General features: G+C 32.9%; 1 protein-coding gene across 1 annotated transcript; it reads left to right on the top strand.

Annotated features, from left to right (window-relative positions):
* The first annotated feature begins 16,563 nt into the window (after nt 1-16,563).
* LOC120077913 (uncharacterized) lies at nt 16,564-20,230 on the top strand. Its single transcript, XM_039032014.2, has 2 exons — nt 16,564-19,369; nt 19,661-20,230. Exons 1-2 carry the CDS (start codon nt 16,807-16,809, stop codon nt 20,023-20,025), a joined length of 2,928 nt encoding a protein of 975 aa, XP_038887942.1. The 5' UTR covers nt 16,564-16,806; the 3' UTR covers nt 20,026-20,230.
* Nucleotides 20,231-20,468: the final 238 nt, after the last annotated feature.

The raw sequence follows: 20,468 nt of genomic DNA, 5'->3' as shown, positions 1-20,468 counted from the left end.
TAGCATCGAGATAGTCGTTTTTGTCTTTGAGTTTCTTCGAGTAAAGATCGAGACTCATCGAGTAGGGTCGAGTATTGATAAGCACTAATCGAGTTCCATCGTGCAAAGAACAGAAACTCGTCGAGGATAGAAGGAAATTCGCATCGAGTATCGAGTAGAAACTTATCGAGCATCGAGTATCTAGCATTGAGGATTTGACAGAGCCTTTCTCAGCCATTTCTTCATCATCTCAGTATTGATCTTGAGTAATTAGGCCTAGGGAAGATTGAATAACCAAACAATTTGTGGTATCAGAGCATTTGAAGATCGTCATTCTTAAAGCATCAAGATACTCAAGAAAATCATTCTCGATACTCATTCAGGTCTGGTTGTTGCTAGATTTGAAATAGAGAAGTTCGATGAAAATGGTGATTTTGGTCTGTGGAAGGCCAAAATCAAAGCTATTCTTGGACAACAGAGAGCTCATAAAGTCCTTTTAGACCCGTCGACTTTTCCACCTATATTAACAGCTCAAGAAAAGGAAGACATGGAACTTATAGCCTATGGAAATTTAGTTCTTAATTCCAGTGATATCATCTTGAGACACGTGATCGATCAAGACACGGCCTACAAAATGTGGGTCAAGTTGGAAGGTCTCTTTGCAACCAAGGATTTCCCAACAAGATGTATCAAGGGAAAATTTTTTCACTTTTAAGATGGATTCTGCTAAACTACTATCAGAAAATTTGGATGAGTTTAAAAGAATAGTTTCTGAGTTTAAGAGCCTTCGCGAAAAGATTGGTGATGGCAATGAAGCCTTTGTCTTATTGAACTTTCTTCCCGAAGTGTATAAGGAGGTAAAGAATGTCTTGAAATATGGCAGAGAATCAGTTACCACTAATGCCATTATTTCAGCATTAAGAACTAGAGAGTTGAAGCTTCAGTCAGTAAAAAAGGAATAGCCTATTGCAGAAGAGTTGTTTGTCAAGGGCAAGAACATGCAGAATCAGTCTAAAGGGCAATAAATCAGTCTGGAGAAGAGCATAAACCCAAAACCAAGCTAAGATGTAACTACTGTAAGAAGAAAGGACATTTGATGATGGATTACTATAACTTAAAATGGAAAAATCAAGAAAGAGAGATGGATCAGAAAGGAAAACAGACAGAAGCTTCAATGGTTGAAGGGTTCTACTTCTATTTTGATGCCTTAGTCTTTACTAGAAACAAAACAAACCAAATAAGTCCTCTTGGGAAGTATGATTGGATACTTGACTCTGGCTATACCCATATGACACTCTTCAGACCTTGGTTTAATACCAACAAGGATATAGATAGAGAATCTATGTATATGGGGAATAATGAAGCTTGCAAGATCAAAGGGGTTGATTCAGTATCCTTAAAGCTAAAGGATGGATCAATCAAGCTTCTAAAAAATGTGAGACATGTACCTTTACTCAAGAGAAATTTGATATCTTTGGGTATGTTTGACTCCATTGGGTGTGAGTGTAGTGGAAAGATGGAATCCTAGAGGTGATTAAGGATTCTAAGGTAGTGTTGGTTGGTGAAAAAGTCAATGACCTCTATATTGTAAGAGGAGTAAAGATGATGACAAATGCCTACACTGTTTCAACAGCAAGCTTGATAGAGGCAGACTTGTAGCACAAAAGACTATCCCATATTAGTGTGCAAACACTATCTAAACAAGGTATACTGCTCAAAGGGATCAATGAGCACCTTTCCTTTTGTGAACACTGTATTCTAGGGAAAACAACGAGACAAAGTTTCACAAAATCTTAGCATACCACCAAAGGAACATTGGATTATGTTCATTCTGACCCATGGAGACCATCTCCTACACCAAGCCTTAGTGGCTCAAGGTATTTTCTAACCTTTATAGATGACTTTTCTAGGAAGAGTTGGATATATTTTTTTAAAACTAAGGACCAAGTTTTTGGGAAGTTTAAAAAATGGAAAGCTATGATAGAAACCCAAACATCTAAAAGGTTAAAATACTTTAGAATCGACAATGAGCTTGAGTTTTGCAATGAATACTTTGACAAATACTGTAGTGAGAATGGTATAACTAGGCATAGAACTATGAGGTATACACCTCAACAGAAAAGGTTGCTGAGAGGTTAAACAGAAAAATATAATGGAAAAGGTTAGATGTTTGCTTTCTGATGTTATCCTAAGTGAAAACTATTGGGCAGAAACTGCACCTACACAATGTATACCTTGAATAGGTGCCCTCACACATCTCTAGAGTTGCTTACCCCTGAGGAGAAGTGGACTAATCATCCTCCTAATCTAGACAATCTTAAGGTTTTTGGATGTGTAGGGTTTGTTCACCAAGATAAGGGAAAGTTGAAAGTCAGGGTAGTTAAGTGCATGTTTGTAGGCTTCACAGAGGGTGTCAAAAGATATAAAATGTGGCAACCAGTAGAGAGGAAATTCATAATTACCAAAGACATCACTTTTAGAGAAGAGAAGATGTTAATGCAAAAGGAGAAAAGACTTGAGGATGAAGGTGAGTCATCTACACAGGAATTGAGGTAGAGTTACCTACTGAACAACCAACAGAAACTGAGGAAGATGCAGAGGAATAAGAGGAGACTGTAAATGAGCAACCTGATTTGAGTCAGTATGCCTTAGCTAGGGATAGACAAAAGAGAACCATTATCCCTCAAGCTAGATATACTGAAATGAACAATATGAATTTGGTTCTAAATATTGTTGTGGCTTCTACAAACCAAGAACCAACAACCTTTAAATAAGCAACAAGTTGTGCTGATGCAAGGGATTAGATAAAAGCTATGAACAAGCAAATGCATTCACTAAATATGAATGACACTTGGTCTTTATTTCCTCTACCTAAGGGTTACAAACCAATTGCCTCTAAATGGGTTTTCAAACTTAAGGAAGGTGCATCCTGTGATCAGAAACCTAGGTATAAGGCAATGTTGGTTGAAAAGAGGTTTACTCAAAGGGAAGGAATAGACTACTTAGAAATTTTCTCTTCAGTTGTCAAACAAACCTCCATAAGACTTCTTTTATCCTTAATTGCTCAAAATAACTTAGAATTGTTTCAATTAGATGTGAAAACTGCCTTCCTTCATGGATATCTAAAAGAGACAATCTATATGACATAATCTAAGGGATTTGAAGTTAAAGGAAAAGAAAATCTCTATTGCTTACTCAGCAAGTCAACCTATGGATTAAAACAATCACCTAAGTGTTGGTATAGAAGGCTTAATGACTATATATCTAGCATTGAATTCAAAAGAAGTTCATTTGACATATGTGTTTATGTAAATACAAGTTCTTATAAAGACAAGGTTTACTAGCAGGTAGGTCCAAGGAAGATCTAACCCGTGTTAAAAACCTCTTAAAAAGGGAGTTTGATATGAAGGACTTGGGATAAGCAAGCAAGGTCTGAGGAATTGAAATCCTAAGGAGCAGGGAGAAGTCTGTTTTAAGCATCAATCAGTTTAACTATTGTGAGAAGATCCTAAAAAGGTTCAATATGAGTGATGCTAAACCTGTAAGCTTACCTATTGCTCAGCACTTCAAGCTATCCTCAGTTAACTCTCCTAAATATTCTGACCAAGAACATCAAAAACAGATGTCAGTTATACCCTATAGTAAGGCAGTCAGAAACCTAATGTATTTAATGATTTCTACCATACCTGATCTCTCATATTCAGTTAGCCTTGTTAGTAGATATATGTCTAACACAGGTAAGAGACATTAGGAGGCTACTAAATGGATCCAAATATACTTAGTTTGGTCTAAAAACTTAAAACTAGTCAACTAAAAATCAGTTGAACTATATGGATATGTGGATGCTGACTATGCTAATGATTTGGACAAAATGAGGTTTCTAACAAGTTACCTATCCCTTTATGGTCCTAATCAAATCAGCTGGAAAGCAACACTACAACCTATAGTAGCTTTATCTACAACAGAAGCTAAATATATGGCTTTAACATAAGCAATTAAAGAGGCATTGTGGCTTAAGGGATTGCTGAAAGACTTTGGAATAGATCAAACAATGGTAAAACTCTATTGTGACAACCTAAGTGCTATCCATTTATCCCGAAATCCACAATACCACACTAGAACTAAATACATTGATATAAAGTATCATTTCATCAGAGACAAAGTAGAGATAGGGGAAATAGAAATCTTAAAGGTTCACACATTAGAGAATGCAGCTGACATGTTGACAAAACCAGTTTCAATGCTTAAATTGGTCAAATGTCTAGAATGGGTTGGTTTCAAACTTCCAAACACAAGGTAGATAGAATGGTCAAAATCAGGAAGATCAGAAGATTGCAAGGCATTAGAGTCAAGGTGGAGATTTTGAAGAAATCGTGACTCAAATACCTCAGCTAGTTTAGTTTATAACTAACTTTATCTTGTAACAATTTGTTAGTATATGTTATAAATACCACTGATCAGAAAACAAAACATAGTAGTTCATAATTTTCTATTTTTCTATAAACAAAACAAAAGTTGTACGCAATCTTCCAGTGAAAAAGAATGTGAATCCTCCCTGGACATAGGCATCTTAGCCGAACCACGTAATCCTGTGTGTTTCTTCTTCTTCTCTTTATCTTCTTCCTTCGATCAATTTCAATGTTTCTATAAATCGTGTAAACACAATCTTGTTCAATCGTATCGAGTTCAATCACGCATCGTTTTTTTTCTATCTAGTAGCATCGAGACAGTCATTTTCGTCTTTAAGTTGCTTCGAGTAAAGATCAAGACTCATCGAGTAGGGTCGAGTATTGATCATCAGTAATCGAGTTCCATCGAGCAAAGAATAGAAACTCATCAAGGATAGAAGGAAATTTGCATCGAGTATCGAGTAGAAACTTATCGAGCATCGAGTATTTAACACCGAGGGTTTGACAGAGCCTTTCTTAGTTATTTCTTCATCATCTCGGTGTTGATCATGAGTAATTGGGCCTAGGGAAGATTGAATAACCCAACAATGGTTCTCATAACAAACTTATGGATGATAATTGGAATTTACAAAAAAAGGATTTTAAACTTTTACTTGATTCCAAATCATAAAGGAGAAACCATTGAGAAAAAAAATTGAAAAATGTTTTTTGGATTGGGGGATAGATAATGTTTTGAGTGTGATGGTAGATAATGTTAGCTCCAATGATATGACCATTAATTATTTGAGAAGAAACTGAGAAGAATGGAGCCATTTTAGATGGAGAATATTTGCATGTAAAATGTTGTGCTCTTATTCTTAATCTCATTGTGGGGATGCTCTTAAAAGAACTCAATGATTCAATTTTCAAAATCCGACATGCAATTCAATACGTAAGATCTTCACCATCTAGACTAGCTACTTTTCAAAATTGCGTGAGAAATGAGAAAATAGCTAGTAAAAATTCACTTTGTTTCGATGTTCCTACTGAAGAATCCCTTAACTAAGAGTTCCATGAGTGTGTTTGGATCGCTCCAATTTTACAGTGACCGAAATACACAATATACATTCAAACGCACAGTTATGCAAACAACCAGTCAATTAACGACATGCTTTGAACAAAAAATAACAAAGGAGAGAGTTCACATACCAGTTGAAGATGGTCTTCAAACTTTGGAACTCAACGCAGTGGATGACCTCTACCCGATCAACCAACGCCCAGCAGATGCGTCGACTACAACAGAACGGACAATCGTAAAAACACGAATGCAGCAGGGACGACACCACTAGAAAAGAGCCCCAGGTATCCTCAGAGTGAGAACCAAAGCATGATAGTTGGTGAATTTGGTAGAGGTAAGAGAAAGAACAGATCGTGTAGGCGATAAGCAAGTGGGAAGGAATAAGAAGCTATCGTATAGCAAGATGCTTATCGTTTAGGAGAAACTACACGATCATGTAGATTTTACTGAACGATCGTTTAGAAAACAGAAGGCGATCGTTTAGCAAACACGACACACTATACAATCGTTTAGGTAAACTAACCGATCGTTTAGGACTTAGTGTGCGATTCTTTAGGTGCTAGGTAGAAGATTGTTTAGGCGCTAAGCGACTGTCGTATAGGCTCTCGATTTACTTAAGCGATCGTCTACGTTTTCACACCAATGCAAACTTCGATCTTTTTTCGGGTGAACGATTCAAAATGAAACAAATTTCATTTTAATTCATCAGTTACAATAACCGACATTGTTCCCACTAACGCATGTCTGAACGTGATTTTGGGTTAATTATCATATAATTAACCAATTAAAAATTAATAAATATAATTATATTATATTTTTAACCTATAGTTTGATATCACATATCTACTATAGTAATTTCTCCTCTACTTGATATAAATCATATTTATATCTAATTTCCTCCAAAATAATGTATCTCATACATTTAGTCAATTATATCATATATAATTAACCAGTACAATTATATCATATATAATCGAACTTCCCCTTGTCAATTTGAACATTTCAAATTAACCCAAACATTGATTCTTGACTTTATCGAAGCTACCCAGGAGACCTAATGAACCTGTGGCTTAAAGCTCCAACGGTCCGTGAATAGCTGACTAAACTCTTTAGCCACGAGATCTACCATCTATTAACTGTCAAACATTCCACTAAAGACAAACAGTTGAACTCTTCTTACCACAGATATATTTCTGTGTCCATCGGATATAACCAATCATGAGTACAATGAACTTTCACAGATGCTCGTAAGTACAGCTGGGCCAAATTACCGTTTTACCCTATAATTACATATCACTCATTAAGTACAACTGATTTCTCTAATGAACAATACAACATAGTCCAACTATATGTGAACACCTCTTGGGCCAAGAGAAGGTGTGTAGCACCCCATCATTCAAGCCCTGAAATCAACCCTTAAGGAAGCTATCTATCTACTTACCTCTGCCTCAGGGAAGAAGTGAATTCCATTTTGTGTAGCTGAGTTCCCAGCTTTGAAATCAGACGAATTCCCAAAATGGTAGGTTTGAATCGGCGACCTGGCTACTCGCACCCATACAGATCAAAGGACTGCCCTCAATGGTAGGAGTTCCCAACTCACTCAAGATTGAGGTCATGTTACCTATGGTCATCCTAGTGAAGTGAAGTCTCTGTCATGAACGGTGTTATATAATGAGACGTTAACACTTCGTGGACAGGTCTTATACAAACTCTTTGTATAGGACGCCCCCGCTCGCATGTCTCCAACACGAATGATCAGGCTCAGATCATCTGTGACAAATCACAACACTTGTGACCATTCCACAAAGCGGGCCACATCCGTAACGTTACCAAGATAATGTTTCCCTCTTATATTCATATACTACAGACCATTTTAGTTATCACTCAAGACATGATCCACTTGTATGTCACCACATAAATGCTTGAGTCACATACAAATAACCAGGGATTTTATATTTATTGGTTTATGGTAAAGCAAATAAAACAAGCAACTGAGCAAAATACAAGATGTGAAATAAATATCGTATATTATACAGCACAAGCGTTCGTACAAACTGTTTACAAACTACAGGACACGAGACTTTAGGGCATCAAGCCCAACACCTACTAGATGGAATTCCACATATGTTATGTTAGACGTTGCTGAAAATTTTCAAAAAGAATTTGAAAGATTAGAGTGGAGGATGAACAATATGTTTTGGAATTTTTGGAAAACGACAAGAAAAAAGGAAGTGGTTCTATTATAAGTGAAGATTGGGATAATGCACGTACTTTAATCAAGTTCTTGAAATTATTTCATGATGTTACCATGTGAATTTCTATTTCTTGACTGTAACATCAAATCTCTATTTCCATGAAATTTGTTTAATTCAATAACAAATTCAAGATTATTCAATGTGTGATAATCCTTTGTTGTCTACAATGGTGAGAAGAATGGAAGCAAAATTTGACAAATATTGGAAGAAAAATGATAGGATAAATCTTCTTTTGTATGTTGTTGTTTTAGACCTTCATTATAAGTTGGAATTTATGATACTTACGATTTTATATGATGAAGACATGGCAAATGAAATTGGGAAAAAATTGAAGATGTGGATGTATTATAAGTATAAAAGTGCTTATGAGGAGGAGGATAGCGCAACAAATCAAATTGAGAAATTGGAGAATTTGATAGAGAAGAACAATGATGATGAATCTCGAGTTGCATGTAATGATTATAGATTTTCTGAACACTTGAGTACAAAAGATAATCAAGGGAGTAAGACCGAATTTGATAAGTATATTTTTGAGCCATGCGAAAAATTAAAGACTCTAAAAGTATCAGTTTATCCCCTTGTAGATAGTCAATTTGACATCTTAACATGGTGGAAAGCAAATTCTTGAAAGTACACGAATCTAACAAAAATGGCTAAGGATATATCTGTAGGAACCTATGAAGATCCTGAGTGGAAGCGGGGATCGTTCCAATTTTATATTTAACACATAATTGGAAAAATTACATAATATAGTCATGTAATTCACAAAAATTTACAGTATGCAATCATAAATAGAAAAGAGAGAATTAGAGTGAGAAAAGACTTACCCTTGAAGAACTTATAGGATCGGTATGGCAACCGTAGAGGGGTGTGAATAGGATTTATTTAACTTAATGAAAACTTTTGACTAATGTGGGCCCAATTAAATAAACTAACAAAATTTTTGTTAACAAGTAATTTAAACAATAATTTCATGCAAGATAATTCAACTCAAAATAATAGAAGTTAATAATACTACTTTAAAGTACCCAAATTGGTTCTCATACCAAGATTAATAATGGATGTAGAGATTAAAAAACAACCAACCAAAACAATCCAATATGGACAATATTAATTTCAAGAACAAAAATTGCAATTAATTTCAAGTAATAAAATATATTAACAAATTAATTGTAAAATTAAAGAGGAGCAGGATAGAGAACTTGACACCAAGAATTTTATAGTGGTTTGGCACAACGGGCCTACATCCACTATCCAAGTTCCTTTTGGGTATGTCACTACGAATTTAACTCTTTCCACGGCTTAGAGTTAAACCGCTACAACGTTCCTTTTTCGGGAGCAAGAACGAACACGATCTTTTCCATGGTTGAGGATCAAACCGTTGCAACAACTCTTTTTCCGGGATCAAGAGCAATTCTTACAAAATGTTTGTAGAAATAAAAAGAACACTTGACAAAATCTCTACAAGAGTAGGTTTACAAACTTTAGCTCACAACTAATCAATCTTCACAACATAAAATATCTCTCTCAAGAAGAAGATGAAAAGAAGAAAAATTAAAGCTTGAAGAGAGCAATAATGGTGGCTTAATGAGTTATGGAAGATTGAAAATAATAAAAATTGTTCTTATGATTTGGAGAAGAATATGAGTTTAAATAGAGAGAAAAATTGTTGAAAACTAAATTTAATTTGGACTATTAGATCTTGGAAGAGAAAAAACAATGGTGGAGATTTTAACTAAACTAGCCGTTAGACACAAACAAAATATAATATTAAATTCTTTTTCTTTTTAAACTCATTTTCTTTTTAAGAACCCAACAAAAGGCAAAAATCCATTATGTATCTAAAACTAGTTGGTAGACACAAACATAAAATAATATTAAATTCATTTTCTTTTTAAAACCAATCCAAAAATCAAAAGTCCACTATATGCCTGTCCTCCATTGCTCTAAGTGACACCTTTTAATTGGTCCACCTCGATCAGAAAAAATTTTGTTACGTCATCAGCTCGAGATTTTTTCATTAACATGTTTCGGTCATACCTTTTTCATTTGAGGTCTGATTTAGGCGATTCAAATTGCATTAGAATCGTTGTTCCGAGCTCTATGCAATAGACTTTCAAAACACTCAAATTGTAAATAAAAACATATTTGTCATCATCAAAATATTAATTAATTAATTAATTAAAATTAATTAGTTTGAGGTTAAGGGCCAAAAAACCAAAATAACTTTTCCTCACGAAAAAATCCTTCTTCAAATCTGTCATGAACAGACACGTTTCAAGATAGTCACCACCAATTGGAGCCTTATGTATTCTCTTTTGGGATGAGAATCTCTAAGGAGGTGTGGGCTCTTAGGTTTTTGGAAGAGATGGGGGAAAGGATTTTGAGAGGAGAAGGTTTGGGAGATTTTTGCCAAAGCGAAAAAAAAACTTTCTAGTCTTGAAGATGAATCAAAATCACGTCAAGAAAAGCAATAACTTCCCCCGCTCTTCGTGATTATACAGAGAGAATTAAGAGGAAGGAAATTATTCCCCTCCTTTTCATTTAAAATTAAATTAAATTAAAAATAAATTATATATATATATATATAATAACTAACTTATTATATATATATATATATATGTTATATCATATATAACATATAACCTATAGTTTTATATTGTATCAAATACAACATAACATATAGTTTTAATTCCCTCATTAATGCATGGTATTTAATATAAATCTAATTTATACTAAATTTAATTATATGAATCCAATTTACATAATTAATATTTGAATCATCTTCAAATATTTATTTCCTCTCAAATAAACTTTATATTACAATATATCAAATACATTATAGTAATTATATCATATATAATTAAATTAAATTAATTCACATATAATTAATTCTCTCAATTCTAATGAATCTCTGTTGAGCTATAGAGGGGACCTCATGGACCTGTAGCTTAAAGTTTCAATGCTACTTGAATAATTAATTAAACTCCTTTAATTAAATTGTACTTTAATTAAATTGTTCAACATACCTTAACTGTCGGGCACTCCACTAATGACCGACATCTATACTCTTTACACTACAGATATATTTCTATGTCCATTGGATATAACCAGTCAACAATGTGATGACCCTTCACAAATTGTTCGTAAGTACAGCTAAGCCAAAATTACCGTTTTGCCCATATAGTTACATCTAACTCTTTAAGTACCACTGATCCCTTTAATGAACAATAAGTCATAGTCCAACTATGACTAAACCCCTCACGAGCCAAGGGAGGGTGTGACATCGCATTGTTCAAGCCCCAGAATCAACCTTTAAGCGAATAATTTATCTATTTACCCCAACGTTAGAAAAGAAGTGAATTTATAGGTAGGAGTTCATAACTTACTCAGGATTCAAGTCATGTTACCTATGGTCATCCTAGTGAAATGTAAGTCTCTATTATGAACGGTGTTATATAATGAGACTAGTCATTTTGTGGTCTGGTCCTATACAAACTTCTTTGTATAGAACATGTCCACTTACATTTCTCTACATGAGTGATCAGGATTAGATAATTTGTAGTACTTTACAACAATTATAACATCTATACAGCAGGTCGTACTTGTAGTGTCACCAAGATAAGGTATCTAGTCTTATCCATCTGATACAGACCATTTAGGTTATCACTTAAACATGATCCATCTATATGTCTCTACAGAACCCAACGAGATTTAGAGCATCAACCCCGACAATATTTTTCATTCCTATCTCAACTGTAGTTTTAGAGTCCGCTTTCAGCACAGAAGGTCAGGTTTTAGACTTATACCGGAGTACACTATCTTAAAACACGATTGAAGCTCTTGTTTGTACACAAAATTGGATGTGTTCTACACCAATTATACATAGAGATGAGACAATTGAGATAAAAACCAACCGTATTGGAAAGCTTGAATCAGGCAATTTTTTCAATCTAAGTATACTTTTTAATATCTCTTTATTTATATTTCATAAACTAATTTTTTTTTTTTTTTTTTTTTTTTTTTTTTTTTTTTTTTGTAGAAATCATTAGTGGAGAAGACGAAGCATCCACGGTAGTTACTAGTTAATCAAAGTGTTTGAAGAATGGAGTGGGAGGAACCTTGGGCTTGCTTTTTCTAGAATTCAATTTTACCGTGTTTGGACTTCAAAAATTTGTAATTTGTGCACTTTAATTTCATGTTTGAACTTGGATTTTAGGTTGTGTTTGAACTTTGAATGGGGACTTAGACTAGATGGATGAATTGTATTTTATGTTTGAACTTGGATGAGCTTTAATTTAGATTTTGATGAACTTTGTTTAAGAGTTTTGATGAACTTTAATCGAGATTTTGGATGAATTTTATTAAGATTTGGATGAACTTTAATTTAGATTTGGATAAACTTTGATTGAAATTTTGGATGAACTTTAATTTAGATTTAGATCAAATTTAATTGAGATTTTGGTAACAAGGAATAGTAAAAATCTAGTTGAAACAAAAGGCACAAGGTAGCAATGGAAAATGATATTTTGTTTCTTTTTTTTTTTAAAAAAAAAAAAAACTGAATCATCGGTTAAAAACCGAATCGAATCGACCTAAACCGATTCAGGTTGGTTCGGTTTAGGAACTGAAACCGATGGAAGCCAATTTTCAACGATGTTGTTTAACTGAGAATCAAGCACTTCGATTTGGTTCATGGTTCGACCCAAAATCGGACTGAATCGAACCATGCACACCCCCATCAATCACTAATTAATCTCTACTAGCGACATAATGTATCACACTAATAGGCTTTGAAAACATAATTTAAATCTTAATATATTTATAGATTATTTTATATTGTGATATATCTACATACTTTAGACCTGATTGCTATTTTTGCAACTCTCATTAAAATCAATAATTCCATAGCTAAAAGTCGTTATATCTTTAGTAAGTATTTAAAAGTTTTGTAATATTGTCAATTCACTTACTCAAGGCCCCACCTTCTTCATGCTACGTGTTCAAGATTTTTGGATTTTCTTCATTATCATTCGATCTGTTTATGATAATGTTTTCAATTTTAAATTTAACCCATAAGTTTGAATCTTTTGCAAAAATAAATAAGTAAATAATCCCAAAACTCTAGTGTTAGTCTTTTTCAAGCTAAGTTGATCTCATGTTAGATATGTATTTTATATTCATTAAATGTATGTGTAATATTTGGTTACGTTTTATATATGACGATTTATTAAAAGAACAATGGTTATATTTAGGTATCAAAAAGAGTTTGACTCAATTGATATCAATGTATACTGAAGACTAGAGGTATGTACTTTTCAATCCAGAGCAGATTGAATAAAATCCTCATTTGATCTATTGTTGAATTAAAACAAAGTTGTTAGGATGAATTTGTTTGAATAATTAATTTGACATACTTATAAGTTTAAGCCATTCAATTTGATTATATGATAAATGATTTTATTTTTTATTTATACTCTAAAATCACAAATTTGGTCTTGTTCGACGGTAAGCCGTTCGTTTTTTTTCCCCAAAATCTTCTTTTACTTGGTAGTTTATTTAAGTTTAAAAAAAAAAAAAGAAGAAGATTGAGCCATCAACATTTAAAATCGTAATCGATATTTTATACTTTAAAAGTTGATCTAGTTTGACATGGGTAGTTAGTCTTTTTTGTTTTTTTTTTAATTCTTGATTAGATTAAATTAATTAAAGGGTTTTTTTCAAATATAAGAAAATGAATCAAGATATATTATCTGTGTCTATCATGATACATAGTAGTCTATTACTACCTATACGATCTATCACAAATAGACTGCAATATTTTATTATTAACTATTTTAGTAATTTTATCGTAATTTTCTACCAACTTTTCATGAGTTGGCTTGATTTGATTAAAAAAAAAATCCATCATTTTCCAAATAAAAAGAAAAAAAAAAAGACAAATTTGAGCTCTACTTTCAATATCTATGACTCAACTGTTTGACATGACTGCCTATTTATTTGATTCATTATAATTAATGAGCATAGAATACTATTCTCCTCCAAAAAGGTAATAATAATAATAATAATAATAATAAAATAATAATAATAATAAGGGTATCGTAGACTATCGGTCGTCTCATCATGTTACTTCATCTAAGTTTCATTTAATGGAGTGTTGTACATTCATGTCAAATTGATTAGAACCACAACCAAAAAATTCTACCCAAAAAAAAAAAAATATATTACACTTTATAGGTAATAGATTACGATAGACTACTATATGTATCTACCATAATATAGTTAGACACAATAGGAGTCTATTTTTACAACCCATTGTAGATTAACAGGAAAATTTTGCTATATTCGTAAATATTTTTGTTCATTTTTCTATATTTGAAAACAACACTCAAAACAAATGCTAAATATAAATAAAATTCTGGAAAAGAAAAAATATTTTTAGTCTCAAAATTTTGAATCTAATTTTTGTTTGGTTTGTTTATAAGTTCTAAAATGTTACATTTTTACTTGCAAATTTTGAATTTAGTTTTTATTCGGTTATAAGTTTTCAAAATGTTGCATTTTTAACTTTAATTTGAATTTGTTTCAATTTTATCTCGCACACTTTTAAGTTTTAATCTCAAACTTTTGCTAAGTATTTATTTTTAATCTTTAGTGTTAATGTTTATTTATTAATTTAGAATAATTAAATAATTGTATTTAGAATTTTAGATTAGTTTTCCAGTAATTTTCCATCATTGCTAAAATGAAGTAAAAAAAATTTGATAACTATCTTAAATTAATTAACTGAAAGAATTGACACCAAATACTAAAGTGAATATTAGTAAAAACTCAAAGATAAGGTTGTAAATATATATTAAAATTAAAGGATGAAATGAAAACTACAATCAAAATCAGTAAAAATAAAACAATACAAAACTTAAGAACAAAGTACAAATTAAACTCAAAATTCATAATAAAAATGGAAAATTTTATAATTTAATAACCACATCTTTTTCTAAATTTATGAGATACTAATTTGAAAATTAGACACATTAATAAATAAATCATTTTAAAAAATAAATATATCATATACATTAGGCATATCGGATACAAAATTAAAATTTAACAACTTTCTATTAATTTTTGAACTTAGATATAAAGTTAAAAGTTTTATGACATAAACGAAATGATTACTTTTTGGAGTTTAAAGCGTTTTTTTGGACACAAAATTATAATTTAAAGATTAAACTCATAATTTAATTCAGATAACTAAACAAATATGAATAAATAAATTTGTTCTTTTATGTGGAAAGCAAGCGTGTTTATGGCACAATTATGGTTTTATTCTATTATTTAATATTTGTGTTTCTATATATGTTATATATGAAATGTAATATTTAAACAAACTCTTTATAATAATTATAAATAAAATAAAATATTATTGTCTATTAATAATAGATACTTAAGTATGCTGATAAATTACTATTATCTATCATGGATAAACATAGATAAATTGTGATATTTTGTTATATTTAAAAATATTTCTAACGATCTTTCTATTTAAAATAATTTCTAAAAGATATTATATGAACATGAGCAAAGTTAAATAAGTGAAATGATAAAAATTATTATATAAACAGAAAACAAACTCTTAGTCTATTTAGAACCTCATGATTTTGCTCGATTTCAATTCATAATTGATTTCAAATCAATCCTACTGTAGTATAGGAAATAAAATAATTTTAAAATTTGAAGTAATTTCAAATCATGATTCACATCATAATTACAAGGATATATTAGTAAATTCCTAATTTTCTTTTCTTTTTTTATTATCTTTTAAACATAAAATTTTAAATACGTTCATTTTAAATTTTTATTGTTTTCAATAAAATAATTAATTTCAAATCATAAAATTTAAAATAATTTCAAAAGCTTTGTTAAATTCAAAGGGAGGGTTACAAATCAAAAAGCTGTTTCTCGAAAAAGGAATATATATATATATATATATATATATATATATATATATATATATATATATATATTTCTAGAACTTCTCGTAAATGTGCGCGTCTTGCGCAATTGCCGAACACAATTATAATCAACTCATTAATTATAATCCTCCAGGACTCAAACTATTAAAAAATTAAAAAATAATCAAAATATTATAATCATTTGTTAGCTACAAATAAGGTCATATTTATTGATTAGTAATCAAAATTGGTGCAATAATAATAGTTTTATTGATGTATGAATCGATTTCAATGGTGACTTTTTACGTTACATTTCTAATATACAAAAACATCTTTTAGCCATTCGATCATCAATAAATACAAGATTTTGAGTTCTTAATATTACATTAATCATTGGCTTCACACTTCATATCACTCTGAATTTGAAGTTATAAAGTTTCTAATATATATATTTTTTAATTTTAATTGTATGTCTTATAAATCTCCAAGTCTTAAAAAAAATATTGAGCAAATTAATAACTTATTATATATAAATTTAAAAAAAAATAATAAAAAATATTTATGTATAAAACCTTGTTTATAGACTTATTATTAAAGAAAAAAACTTATTGAACCCAAAATTAAAAATTTAGATGCCGTTTCGTAACCATTTCGTTTTTTGTTTTATGTTTTTGAAAATTGAATCTATAGACATTATTTCTACCTCCAAATTTCTTCATTTGTTATCTTTCTTTTATCAATGGTTTAAAAACTCAAGTTCAAATTTAAAACTTACAAAAACTAGTTTGGCTAAGAATTTAATATGGACGTAGGAAAGATGCAAGTTATTGTAAAAAAATTAGAGAAAATAGATTTAATTTTCAAAAATAAAAAACAAGAGATAGTTAGGAAAGGTGATTTTGGGAATTTGCCATAATATTGAAATAGTGGGAAGTGGTTTGTAAGGAAGTAACAAAGTAAAATTTGGTGAAATGTGAAAAAATTAAAAAATGGAAGGACTAGTTTGGTTAGAAATAACAAAGTGGGGCCGAGAATCTAAAATTTCCCATATCTTTTTAAATTTGCTTAGATGGGCCACCTTTTTCACGCTTCATATTTCTTTCCCATTTATTCCCATAATTGAATTTGAATCCCATTCGCCATAACTCTGCAGAATGCCTTCTCTTCTTCTTCTTCTTCTTCTTCTTTCTTCTCCATTGATCTCTTCCCTCAATCAAGAAGGACTTTATCTTCAACGAGTCAAACTCGGTCTCTCCGATCCCACTCACTCCCTCTCTTCATGGAACCCTCGCGACGACACTCCCTGCAACTGGTCCGGCATCACCTGCGATTCCTTCACTCATTCTGTCGTCGCCGTCGACCTCTCCGATTTTCAGCTCGCCGGACCCTTTCCCACTTTTATTTGTCGTCTTCCTTCTCTTTCTTCACTCTCTCTTTCAAACAATACCATTAACGCTTCTCTCCCTGACGATGTCGCTTCCTGTTCTAGCCTCCACTCGCTTAACTTGTCTCAGAATCTTCTTGCTGGTTCTATTCCCGATGCGTTATCCAAGATATCGAATCTTCGGTCTCTGGATCTCTCTGGAAACAACTTTTCCGGGGAGATTCCGACGAGTTTTGGTGGGTTTACGCGACTGGAGACGCTGAATTTGGTTGATAATCTCTTGGATGGAACTATTCCAGCGAGTTTGGGTAACATTTCGAGTTTGAAAGAGCTTCAACTCGCTTATAATCCGTTTACGCGGAGTGAGATACCGAGTGCATTCGGGAACTTGACGAAGCTGGAGATTCTCTGGCTTGCTAACTGTAACCTTTCTGGTCAGATTCCGGCAACCGTTGGCCGGATGACTCGGCTGAAGAATCTTGACTTGTCTAATAATAGACTCAGTGGGTCGATTCCGGTTTCACTCGCTCAAATGAAAAGTTTAGTTCAAGTTGAACTGTTTAACAACTCACTCTCTGGGGAGTTGCCTTTGGGACTGTCTAATTTAACTTCACTTCGACGGATTGATGTGTCGATGAATCATTTGACTGGAACAATTCCGGATGAACTTTGTGCATTACAGCTTGAGTCGCTAAATTTGTTCGAGAATCGATTGGAAGGGCCTTTGCCCGAGAGTGTCGTTAATTCCCCTTACTTGAGTGAGCTCAAATTGTTTAACAACAAGCTTAGTGGACAGTTACCCAGTAAACTCGGCCAAAACTCGCCATTAGTTCATCTTGATGTTTCATACAACGGGTTTTCTGGCGAAATCCCTGAAAACTTGTGCGCAAAAGGGACATTGGAAGAGCTTATATTGATTTATAATTCGTTTTCCGGAAGAATCCCAGCAAGTCTTGGAAAATGCTCGAGCTTAAGCAGGATTCGGATGAGGAACAACAGACTCTCGGGTGCGGTTCCTGATGAATTTTGGGGTCTGCCCAACGTGTATTTGCTTGAGCTCGTTGAGAATTCTCTTTCTGGGTCTATTTCTTCGATGATATCTAGTGCTAAGAATCTCTCTATTTTGATGATATCAGAAAATCAATTTTCAGGGCCAATTCCTCACGAGATTGGGTCGTTAAGCAATCTGACTGAACTTTCAGGTAATGACAATATGTTTTCCGGTAGAATCCCAAGAACTTTGATGAAGTTAAGCTTGTTGAGTAGACTCGATCTAAGCGAGAACAAACTTTCTGGTGAGTTGCCAATGGGAATTGGAGCTTTGAAAAGGCTAAACGAGTTAAATTTAGCAAACAACAGGTTATCTGGCAATATCCCGAGTGAAATTGGAAGCCTACCTGTGCTTAATTATCTCGATCTCTCTAGTAACCATCTCAGTGGAAGCATACCTCTTGAATTGCAGAATTTGAAACTGAATTTGCTAAATCTATCGAACAATATGTTATCAGGAGTACTTCCTCCTCTTTATGCAGAGGATATTTACAGAGATAGCTTTTTGGGTAATCCAGCTTTGTGCAATAACGACCCAGGTCTTTGTCGTCATGTTGGAAAAGGAAAAAACCAAGGCTATTGGCTTCTCAGATCCATTTTTCTACTAGCTATCATTGTTTTTGTTGTTGGGGTCATTTGGTTTTTCTTCAAGTATAAGGAATTCAAGAAGAGTAAGAAAGGAATTGCCATTTCCAAGTGGAGATCGTTTCATAAACTTGGTTTTAGTGAATATGAAATTGCAGACTGCCTTAGTGAAGACAAAGTCATTGGAAGTGGAGCATCTGGTAAAGTCTACAAAGCTGTGCTAAAAAATGGCGAGGTCGTGGCGGTGAAGAAGCTATGGCAAGGAGCAAGAAAAGAGGACACAAGTTTGGATTCAGAAAAAGATGGATTTGAAGCTGAAGTTGAGACTTTAGGGAAGATTCGTCACAAGAATATTGTAAGGTTATGGTGTTGCTGCAACACAGGCAACTGCAAGCTGCTTGTTTATGAGTACATGCCTAATGGAAGCTTAGGAGACTTGTTGCACGGCAGCAAAAAACGCTTTCTGGATTGGCCTACAAGATATAAAGTAGTTCTGGATGCAGCTGAAGGACTCTCTTACTTACATCATGATTGTGCTCCTCCAATTGTTCACAGGGATATTAAATCCAACAATATATTGCTCGATTCTGAGTTTGGAGCTAGAGTTGCTGACTTTGGATTGGCAAAGTTTTTGAATGCTGGCAAGGGATCAGAATCCATGTCTGTCATTGCTGGTTCTTGTGGTTATATTGCACCAGGTACCAGCTTGGTTTCTCTACACTCTTTTCATGATTTGAAACACTAGTAATTCTTACTGCTTTTATTGATTGGTCCATAGATTTAATTTTAAGATTATAATATAAACTTGTGTTATGTTATGATCTTGTCTACTTAAATTTAACCTGTGATGAATCTATGAGTCATGAATGCCTTCATATTAACTAAGATGTTGTCATGCTTCTACAAATGAACATTTTCCTTGGGATTTCTTTGTTCATATTGGGATTATAGAATTTGCCTACCTTTTGACTGTTATATGCTTGATGCAGAATATGCTTATACTTTAAGAGTAAACGAAAAGAGTGACATCTACAGCTTTGGGGTGGTGATTTTAGAGTTATTGACAGGGCGGCCACCAAATGATCCAGAATTTGGAGATAAAGACTTGGCAAAGTGGGTTTACGCCACCGTTGACGGCAGAGGACTCGATCAAGTGATTGATCCGAAGCTCGGTTCTGAATACAAGGACGAAATATATAGAGTCCTTGACGTGGGACTGCTTTGCACAAGCTCGCTTCCCATCCACCGTCCCTCAATGAGAAGAGTTGTCAAACTGCTGCAGGAGGCAGCCACAGAAGCCAGATCCACCACCATTGTTAAAAAGGAAGCCAAACTTTCTCCCTATTTCTCCTAGTATGTCTCTGAACACTAATCTCTAATTCATATCAAAGGCTAAAGTTTCCTCTGCCCTCTAACTTGTATATCGAATTCAATTACATTACATTTCGAAAAAAGCTTATGTAAAATTGCTAAAACGATACTCCTACAAGTTTCAATCAACCTGTATAATGTAACATCAATGTTTTTAATTAAAAGTATGTAGGTTTCTTAAATGAAAACATAGAAGTTTGGTAATTTGGTACATAGTTTGGTGTGTAAGGTGCAGGTAATGAGAAATGTCAAAAAGGGGGTAAATGTTCATCAATTGGAAGCCAGCAAAGACTTGTGGTACCAACCAAATGATTTTTTTAACCCCAAGTTTCTTAAAAATTGCTGCCTTTTTGTTGTTGTTTCCACAAATTCAACAATGGTGGTGGGTCAATTGAGGAAGTCCCTGTTTGGCAGGACAAGTTTCAT

The sequence above is a fragment of the Benincasa hispida genome, chromosome 5 (assembly GCF_027475165.1).
Source record: "Benincasa hispida cultivar pf3 chromosome 5, pf3_genome.v1.1, whole genome shotgun sequence".
NCBI lineage: Eukaryota > Viridiplantae > Streptophyta > Magnoliopsida > Cucurbitales > Cucurbitaceae > Benincasa > Benincasa hispida.
Note: the sequence above shows the minus strand (reverse complement) of the source record. Positions and strands in the feature narration are given on the sequence as shown.

Coding starts and splice junctions, on each gene's coding strand:
- LOC120077913 (XM_039032014.2), top strand. CDS start 16,807: ATGCCTTCTCTTCTTCTTCTTCTTCTTCTTCTTTCTTCTCCATTGATC. Junction 19,370..19,660: donor TTGTGGTTATATTGCACCAG/GTACCAGCTTGG, acceptor TGCTTGATGCAG/AATATGCTTATACTTTAAGA.